At 41.2% G+C, this 14,734-nt stretch overlaps 1 gene segment (V, D, J or C); it reads left to right on the top strand.

Moving 5' to 3' along the window:
* Positions 1–457, top strand: LOC113838532. The segment is given in 2 exon segments: positions 1–46; positions 129–457. Coding segments are annotated over 2 exon segments (375 nt in total).
* Positions 458–14,734: the final 14,277 nt, after the last annotated feature.

The following is a 14,734-nucleotide window of genomic DNA, read 5'->3' as shown; positions in this document are numbered from 1 at the left end:
ATGGGATGGAACTGGATCATCATCTTCTCTGTGTCACTAACCACAGGTCAGGGAATTTCCAGTTCCAATGCTGAAGAAGCAACAGGGACTGAGGAGACAAAGATATCCACTCTGCCTTTTCTCCACAGGTGTCTACTCCCAGGTTGAGCTGCAGCAGTCTGGTCCTCAGCTGGTGAACCCTGGATTCTCAGTGAAGTTGTCCTGCAAAGCTTCTGGCATCACCTTCACTGACTACTATGTTTACTGGGTGAAGCAGAGGCCTGGACAGGGACTGGAGTGGGTTGGAGATATTGATCCTGAAAATGGTGATACTGACTACAATCAGAAGTTCCAGGGCAAGGCCACAATCACTGCAGAAACATCCTCCAGCACAGCCTACATGGAGCTCAGCAGCCTGACGTCTGAGGACTCTGCAGTCTATTACTGTGCTACACACAGTGTTACAACCACATCCTGAGTGTGTCAGAAACCCTGGAGGAGCAGGAAGCCACCCTGGGACTGACATGACAGAGAAGATCATCCTGAGGATTTGCTCAGAAATAAGCAATCAGAGTTTCTCTGTTTGTCTCCTCCTCAAAGGCATATATTACTTTTGTCAACCTTCAAAGGACATCTGAGTACAAAGTGGTGTTGATTAGAATCCTCAAGAGTACACCATATCTTTAGGAAATCTTCACCACTGACTGCCTGCACTGACACAGTTTTTTCTTTTCTTTGGTTTTCTTTTTTTTTGTTTTTTTGATACAGGGTTTCTCTGTGTAGCTTTGCAGTCTATCCTGGCACTCACGCTGTAGACAAGGCTGGACTCGAAGTCAAAGAGATCCGCCTGTCTCTGGCTCCCAAGTGCTGGGATTAAAGGCGTGCACCACCAACACCCACTGACACAGTTTTTCTTTAATAAAACAATAAATGTACAAACTTTGATGATGAATTATGATGACAATATATTCTAATTTTGAGTGATGAGATGTTTTGGAGCAAGAGCAGAGAATAAAATATAACACAGTTGACCTGTCAATTCCAAATCTGTGCAAATAAAATCACCTTTCATAGTCTTAAGTCTTCAGTGACCTCAAGGTAAGTTGTTGACTGTGACCATGAGGCCAGGCACAAGTAACCATACCTTAGAATGAAAGACATATTTACATCAGAATCCACTGCCTTGTTAGTATGATTCCTATAAATTGGACACATCTATTATTAAATTATTTTTACAGGTCACTTTTATCAACTGGAGTCATGTGCATGATATTGGAGGCAGGTTCTGATATTATACCTTAGTCTAGGCTGCCACAGTTATTGCATTTCCACTCCAAGTACCCAGCTCTACAGTACCAAGTCTCTACAAAACATGGACATACATTGCTATGGTATCAACTCTACAGTCATTGGATACCAGCTCCTCATCCTCATGCTATGGAGTATTTGGTTTTCACTAGTGTGTGAGTAACAAGCATGGAGACCAAGGGTGCTTACTCATCTCAAGTGCTGGATTCAGTGTGATGTCCCATATCTCATAACATTAATTTGCATGTCTGTATATTGTATACCCCCAGTAATGATAACTCTTTCTTCCAGCTGCCTGTGTTCTGCTGCTCCTTAGGACCCCAAATAACACACAGATTCTTATATTAGTTACAATACTGCTGCTCAATGAATAGGATTTCTTATTTGCTCTCTCAGTCTTAATTATCAAACATAACTACTAATCTATATGTTTTTATAAGGACTTATCTTACCTAGGATGCTGGCCTTATGAGACTGCTCTTCCTGTGGTCACATCATGGCACTCTTCTTTAAAATGTTTCCCAGAATCCTCCTACTCTCCTAGTCCCACCTAACTTGCTTCCCTATTGGCCAACAGTGCTTTATTTATCAACCAATAGGACAAATATATATACAGAAGGACCTCCCCCATCACCACCCGTGACAAGTACAAGTTCCATGACCTTAACATGAGAGAAATATGTGCTTAATGCTTGGTGGCAGACATGAATCCCCAGGCCAATTCTATGTTAGAGATTTTGCAAATCCATGCTGAGTTTAAAATACTACTTGACACAGCAATGGTTGTATAAAGTACTCTCCTCTCTTCCTCCAACTGGGGTGCCAGGAATGACCAGAAGGCAGACAATTCTTCCACTCCTGGCCCCCAACTCAGTGGAATTCTCTGATGTACCAGGAAGGCATCTGTTAGTGGCTACAAAGACATGACTTTAAGACTTATCTGGTGTCTTCTGGGGGAGTCATTTTAAAGCCCAAACACCTCAGACTGAAAAGTCACCCACTGTGTACAGCCATGTGGGAGTCAGTGTGGCTTTTCCACACTTGGCTGGGAAAAGATCTATCCCACCATTCAAAATTACCACTCTTGGCTATAAAACCAAAGGACTCCACATCTTACTAGAGACACTTGCTCAGCCATGGTCATTGCTGTTCTAATCATAATAGACAGAATTAAAAACATTGTAGATGTCTGTCAGTAGAAAAACAGAAGAAGAAAATATGGTACAATGGTTATAAATCCTTAGATGTACAATCATTACATGGCCACAGGAAATGTAGATACAATAGTTTCCAAAAACTTGAGGTATGAACTAACCAATATATAGATTACATTTAAGGTCACTGTGACCTACAATGGTGACCTGCTGATGAGATTGAAATTAACGCCCAGTCTGTGAATGTAGCCCATGCTTGAAAATACTAGAATATTCTAGAATCTTTGACAAGATAGGCCATGGGATTATGAGAAAATCACACGTTCTGCTAAAGCAGTGATTTTCAACGTGTGTGTCAACCAAGTTGGGGATTGAACAACTCTTTCACAGGGTCGTAGGACTCTTTTACAGGGTTCACATATCAGATGTCTTGGATGTCAGATATTTACATCATGACTCGTAGTGGAAAATTATAATTAGAAATAGCAATAAATTAATTGAAGTTCCAGGTGGTCACCACAACATGAATCTCTGTATTAAAAGGCTGCAGCAATTGGAAGTTTGAGGACAACTGTTCTAAAGAAATACAACAATAAAGTAATTCTGAATGGCATGACCATTTCTGCACATTAATCTGTGCCTCACACAACTAACAATAGTGAAGTTTCTTCTTGCAGCACATGGCAGGTATCATGGAGACTCTCAAATGGACAATGTATAGAGCATGGAGGATATGTGTGCACTCAGTCATAAATATGTGATTTTAAGCAAACTTTCGACTAGAGACTCAGGGAGTGATTCAGGAGTAGAGATATATTTTAATACCTACATGTACTCAATGAGTCCAAGGATAGAGTCTCTTTCAGACACAACAGGACCGATGCACACATGAACTCCCTAGGCTAGAAGTAATTTTAGGTCTTGTAGAGGTTCAAGCCCCATGGGATTCCAATGCTAATAGGAGAAAATTGATATGGACACTCAATTCTAAACAAGAAACTATCTGCAATTGGTACTTACATGCAAAGGAAAAATAATGTACTTCAGTGGATTGTCACTGGCTGTATTAAACACATTATACATTAGGTCTTACGCCTAAGAAAATACAAAACAAGCACAATTGTGTTTTTATGTAGTCACACATAACTTTAGCAGAAATGACTCTGGTGATGACACAGGATCAAATGCTGAGTGAGGTTTTCAGCATTGGTGATGATTTTTCCTCATGAGATTCCGGCAAAGACTCAGTGGTATCTGGTTAGGACAGTGCCTGGATTAGGGAAGTCACATGGGAGGAGAGGCCACACCAGAATCGACACTTGTGAGGACAGGGGTAAAGAGAAGGGGAGAGGAGAGAGTAGACTGTTGTGAAGCAACAAAGAGGCCCAAATGATACATGACAAGGACCAGGTAACTAAAACAGTTGGATTTTATAGAGACCAATGTCTGGGGGAGGGAAGACCGTTCACTGGAATCCAGCCAGGAGGATCCTGTAACAGGTAGGGACAGAGGGAATCAGGGGACTCTGGTGGTCTTTTTCTGAGGTGATATTTCAAATAGAAACCTCAGGCATTTGCCCCAGGTTTGAAACCTAATATCCCAGATTTTATATCAACAAACAAATGATTAGGAACAATGTGTAATCTTCTCTGTGATTACTTCCTGCAGACACTGAGGTATCTTTATTGGGTGGTGTAATGGTCAATTGTAATAGAGTCCACAAAAGCCCAGATAAAGGTCATTGGGTATTTATTTGGGTATCATTCATGAATAAAATAAAATAATAAGGTTGAAAACCATTGAGGTATTCTTCTCAGAGAAAAGGAAGCTGAGACGTGATCTGCAAACCCCATCCAAGACAAGAGCTCCCCTCCCTGTCTGCATGCAGCACCTGAGACTCCAACCGGAAGGGGCTGGAACCTCAAAGACTGTTAAGTGGATGAGTTCCAACCACTGGGTGGGACAAAAGGAGTTGAATGCTGGCCCTGTCCAGGCTGACCAGGCTCTGAGGAAACTTCTAGGGCTAGAGATATGTGGATATTAGTTGGAGCAATTTATAAGGGAGAGCCACCTTGCATGAGCCAATTTAAACTTCTCCCATAATACAGATTTTTGAAAGAAAACCTGCAGCTAGTTCCTGGAGCAGTCTGCAGTTGACTTTAAATCCAACACAAAAAATAGACTAGGGAAACAGTGTAAAATAAGAAGTTTAGGGGATTTGTATCTGTCTGTGCATTTGAAAGTTTTTGCCCCATGGTCTGGTAATTGAGGGAGGCTTACACAAATCAGGGAGACAGAGAGAAAGAGAGGGAGAGAGAGACAGAGAGGGAGAGAGAGACAGAGACAGACAGAGAGAGAGAGAGAGAGAGAGAGAGAGAGAGAGAGAGAGAGAGAGAAAGAGAAGATGATTGGGTAAAGGTGACAAATATCTGACAAGAGTCTGATGGGGAATATGATAAAATACATTGTCTGAAAAACAAAACCTTATAAATTTCTTTTCGTTTTATAGAAATGAAAAATCCCGTGTTCAAATATTAAGGAAAAAAATGGAACCTGAGTCAAAAAACAGCCACCACTAACACACTCTGTCATTCCTGCCCTCACTCAGAAGGACCACACACTCCTCTGCTCAGCCTTTTCTCTCTTAGTCATGTCCATCCTCAGTGAAAAATTAAAATGTTCCTCTAAGATTGCCAGGGAACCTGTGACAGAATTCCCATAACAAATAAAAAGGGAAAAAAAGCGATTTAAAACTGCAAGTTTATGAAGCTGAAAAATTCTATTTTATTATGGAGTGAGAGATAAATGTTCAGAAATGAAAATTTATTTTTGTCATCTCTGCATACAATGCACAGTCCTGGATAATCAACGGTCTGTGTTTGAACAAGGTTCTTTCTATAGAACAGCTGAGCACTAGGACCCTGAAATGATGCTGGGGAAACATCAAATGAAATTTCCCCTAATGCTTTGCCCTCATCACAGCTGACATCAAAGTGTAATCATTTCATTTTATACACCTCTACCTGTAGTTATGGAATCAATATAATATTTTACACACCTACAATTTCTAAGAATTGTGATGATGCCAATCCAAACATCCATGCTTACTTTTATGTGAATTTATGTTTGTTCTAGTCTGTTGCAAGTAATATTACTAGATAATGACTTTGGAAACTGTGTGTGAATATCATCCAGCAATTCTTGTGAGAAGAAACCCACTGAGAATGCACCATCTAACTGTGAAAATGTCATAGAAATGAACAAAGACCATGCAGCAGAATCTAATATCCACATTCCAGGCTTGGATGGATCCCATAGATCAGCCATACTCCATATAAGAAGCAACTCCCATAACAGATCAACCTGATGAGTTTGGAGCACAGAGTAGTGGGGGATGACCACACCTCAGCCATTCAGAGCCCCAAAGAACAGGTTCAAAGTCAGAACGGCAAGCAGTGGCAGAGGGAGAGAGACACCACATCTGTCTGGAGTTTCTTCCTTTGTTTACCCACACATAACCATGCTAAATGAGTGAATCCTTGTAAGAGAAATGATTTGGTCACCAAAGTAGTCAAATCTGAAGTGACTTCAGATCAATAGCTGACTGCATATGGTTGCTTTAAATGAATTCACTTTCCTGCAAGTGCCCCAGAAACAATCATGTCATAGTGCATAAGAATTCTTAGCCATAAAAATGTTTATATAACTGTTGAATTAATTAATCAATTAAACAATTACTTCCCACTATCCTTTCTAATACAGGGTAACTATTTTAGGGGGCCACTTGAGCCTGAACCCACAACCACCAAGAAAGTCCTACATCCTCAGGGGATTGGAGAGACAGGAAGACATAAACTACAGACCAGATAACAAACTCCTTTCTGTCCTGTTGTAACCAGAGACAGGGATCCTATATTTAGTTTGAGGAAATTAATGGTGTAATTGCCAAGGATATTAACTAACAAACCCCAAACACAAACATGTGACATATATGTAAACGTGGTATGGGATGTGCTTAGTATTTCACATGTTTATTTAGTATATATTATACATATGTATGTACTTATATATGTATATGTATTCTGTAATGAGGAGAAAACTTGTGTCTTGTGCAGGCTAAACTTTCTCACCATGCTGCCCCAGCCCAGTGTCATTATATTAATTTAATGTACACTTCACTATGGATTGATCTTTACATTAGTTACCCTTGAATTTTCAAATTGTAAGTTTTAATTTTAACCTTCAATGAACTTACTGTATAATATCTGATAAGATAAGCAGTGAAGAGTTCGTGTATGAAAGGAAAAAATAAGTTAAGGATGGTGAATCTTTTTATAAACAAATAATGAATATTTCAATGATATCATCATCCTCATTGGTTCATTTTCTCTCAGACATTTGCACCATTACCTGCTGCCTCTAACGCTCTCCCACACCAGAGAATATTATATATCAGGAAGATATGCAAATACAGCCTCCCTCTGCTCATGAAAACCAGCCCTGCCCTCACCCCGCAGGTCAGGCAGAGGACTCTAGCCCTGTCTTCTCATTCAGTGAGCAGCACTGAAAACACGACAATCAACATGGGGTTGCGGCTGCACTGGGTTTCTTTGTTGCTCTTTTAAAAGGTAGATAACACGGGATACTGAGTGTGTGAGGAGACATGAGTGAGAGAGACAGTAGACTTTGTGACAGTTTCTTCATCAGGATCCTCTCTGTTTGCAGGTGTCCACTGTGAGGTGCAGCTGGTTGAGTCTGGTGGAAGATTGGTGAAGCCTGCAGGGTCACTGAAACTCTCCTGTGTGGCCTCTGGATTCACTTTCAGTGCTGCCTGGATGAACTGGGTCCGCCAAGCTCCAGGGAAGGGACTGGAGTGGGTCGCTCGCATAGAACCTAAAAGTTATTATTATGCAACCCATTACTCGGATTCGGTGAAAGGCAGATTCACCATCTCCAGAGATGATTCCCAAAGCATGGTCTACCTGCAAATGAACAACCTGAGAACTGAGGACACGGCCACTTATTACTGTACAAGTGACACAGTGAGGAGTCTTGAGTGTGAGCCCAGACAAAAACCTCCCTGATAGGTTCTCATAGCCAGCAGGGGGCGCTCAGCACACATAAAGCCGAGGTTCCTACATAATTGATTTATTTTTTTCTGTTTTATCTGGGTGTCCTCTCCATTTACTATTTTATTGGGGGGATCCTTTTAATATATATATATATATATAATATATATTATATATATATAGAGAGAGAGAGAGAGAGAGAGAGAGAGAGAGAGAGAGAGAGAAAGAAGAAAACAGCCACTTACAAACTCAAAATTAGTTAAAACGTAAAATAAAGAAAACGCTGTTTTGGGTGATCATTGTCTTATTGGAATGCAGCTCACAATCTGAGCACCTTGTGTAGACAAGGAAAATTAGCAGGTCAACGGAAGTCTCAGGACACACCTGGTTCCAGGGCACTTGTGACCATTTGATACCTGTTTTAACTAGGAACAAAAGGAAACCATGAGGCTCCTTTAAACAGTCTTACTATCTGGATTACTTCCAGGGTCCTGGATGAATCAATGGGTCACAAACAAAACACCTGTGTCTCTAGAGTTGAGATCCTCTTCCTGGGTGTTCCCCTTCAGGAAGAGCCTGCATGACGTGAGAGAATGGAGGACAATGGCTGGAGAAACTTTGCAGCTGTCACTGAGAAGTCCATAGTGTGTCAGTGATGCATTCAAGGATCAGATCTCCCTGAAACTGAGCTCAGCTCCCACTGAAGACACAGCCCTGCCTTACACTGCAGCAGACACAGTGAGCAGGATCCCTGTGCACCCAGAAACAACCTCAATCTGAGGATGCTCAGGACCAGCAGGGGGCGCTGTAGACCCAACTTTCACTAGGAAAGAAAATATAGTAGATGAGAGAAACATCTGGACAGTGATGAGTTCTCTGAGACCCTAAAGTTTCCTCTCCTGACCTCAAATCACTGCCAAGACCATGTAATTCTCCTGATGTAGCTACTATGACAAGACTCCAAACTTAGTAGAATAAAAATTATTTGTTAATTAACATTGCCCACATGGATGTGTGTTTAAGGGAAACCCAGGAGGAAGGAAGAGCCAAGTTTTTAGACCATGATTTCTCACTGGTCTGGAATCTTCTGTCCTCCTTAAGACTGTGAACATCAGGTACAGATCTTCCCAGCTCTGTGTTTTCTAAACCAAAATCTCCCAATACCATTGTCTCTCCTGTGTCTATGTCATGTGCAGAAATCTATGAGCTGACCTGTATTCTACTCTGCTTGACTCTAGTTGTTAAACACGGAGACCAACAATGTTCCCCCACGATATCCTAGAGCTCAGCTGGGTCATCTACAGTTCTGGACCTGGAGCCCATTCAAATGTGAATTAGTAAATTAACAGATATAAGAGCCACAGGTTCAACTGTCCTGTCAGCATGTCAGTCACCACTCAAACAGTGAAGGCTGCACACAAAGCAATCCGGTGTTATTCTTCATAATTAAATATATTGACTGAGAAATCAAATTGATGTGCATCCCGTATGTTAACTTCTGTAGCCTCTAGAAAAGGAAAACCTGACTTAAGGACCCCTGGAAAATTAGGACTTACAATTTTCTGGGACAGGAGACTGAGAAACAAAAGAGGAGTGGATGTGTGATGGAAGTGAGGACATCCTTCTGGGAGGTTGAGCAGGTCACCTGGAGGACTTGTTTCCTGCCTGGGCCCCAGACTACAGCAAGACAAGGCTCAAACAGAATCCATGGAGTCAGGGTCTTTGGCATTTTAACTGAGGGGGTTAAGGGAAAAGACTTGCACACTCTCTTGATGGTTTCCTTCTTTATACTTTTTCTGAGTTCTATTCTCTTGTCTCATTTCTATCCAGAAATGTCCTTTCTTTCTCTCGTAATGTTTCCCTCCTCCTGATTCTTAATTTTCCCTTACAGTGTTTATACCCCTGCATAATCTTTCAAGCAATACAAACATTACAATGTGGTTACACTGAAACTTTCAGGAGAATAATTGCAATGAATAAAAGCAAATAGAATAGCGTATTTTCCACATCTCTTATATGCTTAACATTATACATATTACAGATGAAAAGAAAGTTGTTGATGTAACCCATGTACAACCATACCCCAGCAACCTGTTATAGATTAACAGCATAAGCTAGCAAGGTGTTCTTCTCAGGCTGTTCTTTTGCTGGAAGGCTGCAATTTGTGGCTACAATGAAATGGCCAATCATTTCAATCTTTACCTTGAAAGGTAATCTTATAAGAAATCTTAAAAGAATGAAAAATCTAAATTTATACATGAAAACCAGCATTATCACTTTTTATATCAGGAGATTGAAGGAAGAAATTGGTACAAGATACTAATCATCATCTTTGATCATCCTGAGGATAAAATCATGTCAGCTAATAAAAATGAGGCTGCTTTGTATTTGTGACCCTAACTTAATCAATTTATAACTCAACTATGAGTCCTTGTGATGTTTAGATATTTTCTGTTACATTTCATCTCAAAGCTATTATCAAATCATCTAATTCAACCTGCAGTTATGTTCAGTCTTGTTTGCAGCTTTGATGCACACCAAAACCTGTGAATGCATCTTTCAACATTAAGATTGAAAGAATTTGGGACAGCCTGGCTTCAGGGACTCAATTGTTTTCCTTATTCATTAACCTGAACTACAGACTATGTAGCCATGGAGGTGAAACTCAGAAGCCCTAGCTGTTAGACACTTACTTGTATTTATTTTTCATTATCAAACGAATATTCAAACTAAGTTTATTATTATCAATTAGACAGTAAAGCTTAAGAAGAAATCATCTTCACAATAATGCACAGGTAAAAATGTCCAGTAGAATGGGATGTTTCCACATGAGAACACACTGTATTACAGGCAGTGGGGATCTCCCCACACCCATTCACACCATTCAAGATACCAGAGAAAGATGGCAGCAGCAAAAATGAAAAGGAACAGCAGAAGCAAAAGACAGTCTGGAGTCTGTGGCCTCCAGGTTTTGCCTATCAGAGATTCATCCATCCGGGCTTCATCTCCTGGTGAGGTGACACCTGATCATCACTTGCCACCTGCTGCTCCTCTGACAGGGCCCCCTGAAGACTCAGAAGTCAAAGCTCAGCTCCCCTTGAAGTTCAGCTTCTCAGTCACTCCCGATTTCCAGGGATAAATAGGTAAACATGCAGCAAAGGAAAACTGAATTAGATGATAAAACAAGAAATACACACACTGTCTGGAAAAGCTCATGCATGTGATTAGCTGAACACTGGAATTCAGGCATGTCACATGATCTCCATACAGAAAGGGAGTTTCCCAACCTCAGGAAGCAGCTGCTCACAAAGCTATAGCTATGTAAGGAGTTTTAAGTTCACCAGGAATGAGGTCCACACAGTAGTGCTGACATCACAAATAATGAGCACTGCAAAGCAATGTCACTGCTCTCCTAATCCCAGATGTGGAGAATTGAGTTGAAATGAACATGAAAATTAGTCTTTATAGAAAAAGGGAAATATGAGATGTTTGAAAATGATATAATTTAATAACATTTCCCCAACACTAACTTCATTATCTGATTCCCCAACATTAACATTATGATCTGATTCCTCCAGAAAATTAACAAATAACCCAGGACCTGACAAATCCAGGCTCCACTACAGAGCTTGCTATAAAGCTGGAAGACATGCAAATGGGCCCTCTCTCTGCTCATGAAAAGGAGCCCAGTCCTGACCTCACAGCTCAGACAGAGGAGCTCAGCTGTGAATCCCAAGACTTCACTCAGGGATCAGCAAGGAGTTGGGGCTGAGCTGGATTTTCCTTGTTGCTCTTTTAAAAGGTTATTTATGGAGAGCAGTAGATGCTGACTGTGTGAGTGGACATTAATCTGAGGGACAATGGACATGTGTGATGATTTCTTGACCAGGATTACTTTGTTGTTGTTTTTAGGTGTCCAGTGTGAGGAGAAGCTAGTGGAGTCTGGAGGTGGCCTGGTGAAGCCTGGGGCGTCCCTGAAACTTCTTCTTCTGTGTAGCCTCTGGATTCACCTTCATTGACTACTGGATGAGCTGGGTCCGTAAGGCTCCCTGCAAGGTGCTGGAGTGGGTTGGAGATAATAATTATGAAGGCAGTACCACAAGGTATGCACCATCCGTGAAGGGCCGGTTCACCATCTCCAGAGACAATGCCAAGAACACTCTGTACCTGCAAATGAACAGTGTGAAGTCTGAGGACACCGCCACTTATTACTGTACTAGAGACACACAGTGAGTGATCTCAGTGTGAACCCAGACATAAACCTCACTGTGAGGCCGCTCACGGCCACCAGGGGGCGGACAGCACACACCGAACACAGGTTCATCCCATAGACTATGAAGGCTTAACTGAGCAATCTGCTCAGCAGTTTAGGCTTCTTTCATCTTATAGTTCCCATGAAAGTCTCTCTAAATATTTGTGCTGTGGGTAACTGTTGTCCTCAATACATCTCCTGTGTTTCTGCTGTTTTATAAGAAACTTGGATGCTCCTGTGTCTATTTTTCTCAGATTCAAGCAGATCCTCAGTCAGATTTCTTTATTAGTGTAGCATTTATATTTAAGGGGAAATCAAGGGTAAGAAGGGGCCCATTACAGGTGCACAAATGCTACGAAGGCTCAAACATCCCCATACCTCCCTGACAATGGTGCACATCAGGTTCAGACATGATCCAGCTGTGGTTTAAGCTAATTCAGTTTATTTCTCCATGAATTTCATCTCTGCACATCATGGGTTTTGTATAAACTTGTCCTTCAGGAAAGTTATTTCAGTGTCTGTGTGTAGATGACATTTCAAGGATGGTTTTTGTCTTCTAATTGACCTGAATATGGGGGTCACACCACCAGGAAGGCTTTGAACATCTGCATCTGATCACATGATAATGTTCATGAGAAGTGAGATCTACTCACCTAGAAAATCTCTCACACAAAATTGGGCATTTTATGTAAATCTAACAGAGATCACTTTGGGTCTGGGGTGTCACATTAGCATTGACAGAGCCAGATCATTTCTCTAAGAGCCACAGAAATTCCAGCTTTGTCCCCTGAGAAGTTCCTCTCACTGTGCAAAACACTGAGAAAGTTTTCTTAGTAACTTTTCTGTAGCTGAGATAAAACAGCAAGACCAACTGTGATGAAGGAAACATGTAAGGAAAGAAAGAACTTAGTTGGGATTATGGTTTCCAAAAATCGAGTCCACGATTCACAAACTGAAGGCTGAGTGTCTGGAGCAGACATTGATGTCTCATGGTTTGATCCACAAGCAGGCAACAGAGAGGCAGACTGACAATGCCATGAACCTGTAGAACCTCTAAGCCTTCCCTCATTGATTCACTGTCTCTAAATAAGAGGAGCCATAGTCTGGACAATATCCCTGAAGTTCTCATAGAATCACAGACAAGGAAGCACCGTATGCATTTCTTGGGAGCCCTTACAGTCTGTAGTGGACAGCTGCCTCAACATTGCTATGAAAAACTATATCTCAAATACTCATAGCCCAAAAATCAGGAATAAATAAACAAGACACAAATATGAGATTTGCAGGAATGAAGAAATGGATAGTCATCCAATCAGCCAAGTCAAGATCTACAGGTATTATAGTATTGATTTTTTCTAGAAACAGCCTCTCATTGAAACCAGTTTTAATAGGGATATCTCCAAGAGCCAATAGTTAAAATCTGAACCACCAGCTATGTCTCACTTTGCAAAGAAATGGGAAGGAAACCTGAGTGGGAACACAGACACAATCCTCCCTGTGATCAAGACCAGTAGAGACAATGAAGTACTACTGAGGCTTCTGGGAACTAGCAGACATCCCTTGGAGTATAGGAGGTTGGGGACTGTCCCATGTGGTTTCTCACAAACAGGCTTACAGCTGTTTAGATGTTGGAATAAGTGGCTTCCCCTTCCTGCTCTAACAATCCTTTGGAGGCCCCCTGAAATATCATATTCTATTAACTACTGTTTGTTTAGTTTCTAATAAGTGTATCATTTTTTACCAATGGGAATCTAAAGAATCCATTTGGCACATTGTATCTGATGAAATAAACATGAGAATAAACCTTTCCATATTATTCAATGTGTCTGTAATTCTAAGAGTTGGTGATGGTGGTTAGCTCAATGGGAAATCTAAGGGAATTCTAAATCAGCTGAAAACCATTCTCTTAATTTTCTCACAGGTTGAGAAATAGCCAGAGCCTCCATGATTAATGTTATTTTACACAGTGGAACAACAAGTGGTCTATATTTCAGGCTTCCAACATGTGAGTGTCTGTAATAGGGCACACATGGTTATTATTTTCATACAATTATTGTTTGAGATTTGCATCCTTGTAAAGATTACTTTCTGACTCAGAGTCCCATGTAGTGATGCCTTTGAAGGTGTGTTCTGTACCTTCAGCTTGTGGAAATGTCTGAGGGACCATTGGGTATAGGGGGAAATGCTGGCCACACCCGCTTGAAGGCTGGCACACTTGGGCGTGGTCAGAGTGATGTAGCAAGGCTTTAAATATGAGGGTCACATGCATGCTGCTTTCTGTTCCCTCTCCTGCCTTGTGGTAAAAGGACTGGCTAATAGTCTGAGTACTTCCTAATAAGCAATCTGTTTTTCACACTAGTTCTGACTCCATTGGGATCTGCATTAATTGTTGGGCCCTTGCCAGATGATGTCACCTACAGTCTCTCTCTAACTGCCTTCCATTGGCCACAGCTTTCCTCATCACAGTTTTCTGCTAGTGTTTTCCTGTTCACATTGCCTGCATGCTCACTGCTGTGATCTCTAACTCAGCTGAAGGTAGGAAAGCTGGAGTGTTACCTGTGAGTTAGAGAAGATCAATGGGAGAAGTGATGGTTGGTGTTGGTTCAGGGTGAAGGATTACTGTTTTAAAGAATCTGGAAAATGAAAAGAAAGTCTACTTTTCCAGGCCTTAGCCTTCTCTGGATACTATGATAGTGACCTCAGCCATGTGTTAAGAAGTTTTGGTGAAGAAACAGACTATAGAATGTAGGATTACTGAGATCCAGATAATCACAACTCATTGAACAGTTCAGTGTGAAGGTGAAAACCAAGATATCCACTGGTTCCCTGACACCAGGGGGGATGTCAGGCCAAATGGCAGCCAGTGACATAGGGCGACCATAGTGAACCTGGAGATTGGGCAGACTCTGTAAGGGGAGTCTGTAGATTATTTACTCAATATGTCTTAGATATACTGAATAAAAGACACACAT

Source organism: Cricetulus griseus, chromosome 5, assembly GCF_003668045.3.
Source record: "Cricetulus griseus strain 17A/GY chromosome 5, alternate assembly CriGri-PICRH-1.0, whole genome shotgun sequence".
Lineage (NCBI taxonomy): Eukaryota > Metazoa > Chordata > Mammalia > Rodentia > Cricetidae > Cricetulus > Cricetulus griseus.
Note: the sequence above shows the minus strand (reverse complement) of the source record. Positions and strands in the feature narration are given on the sequence as shown.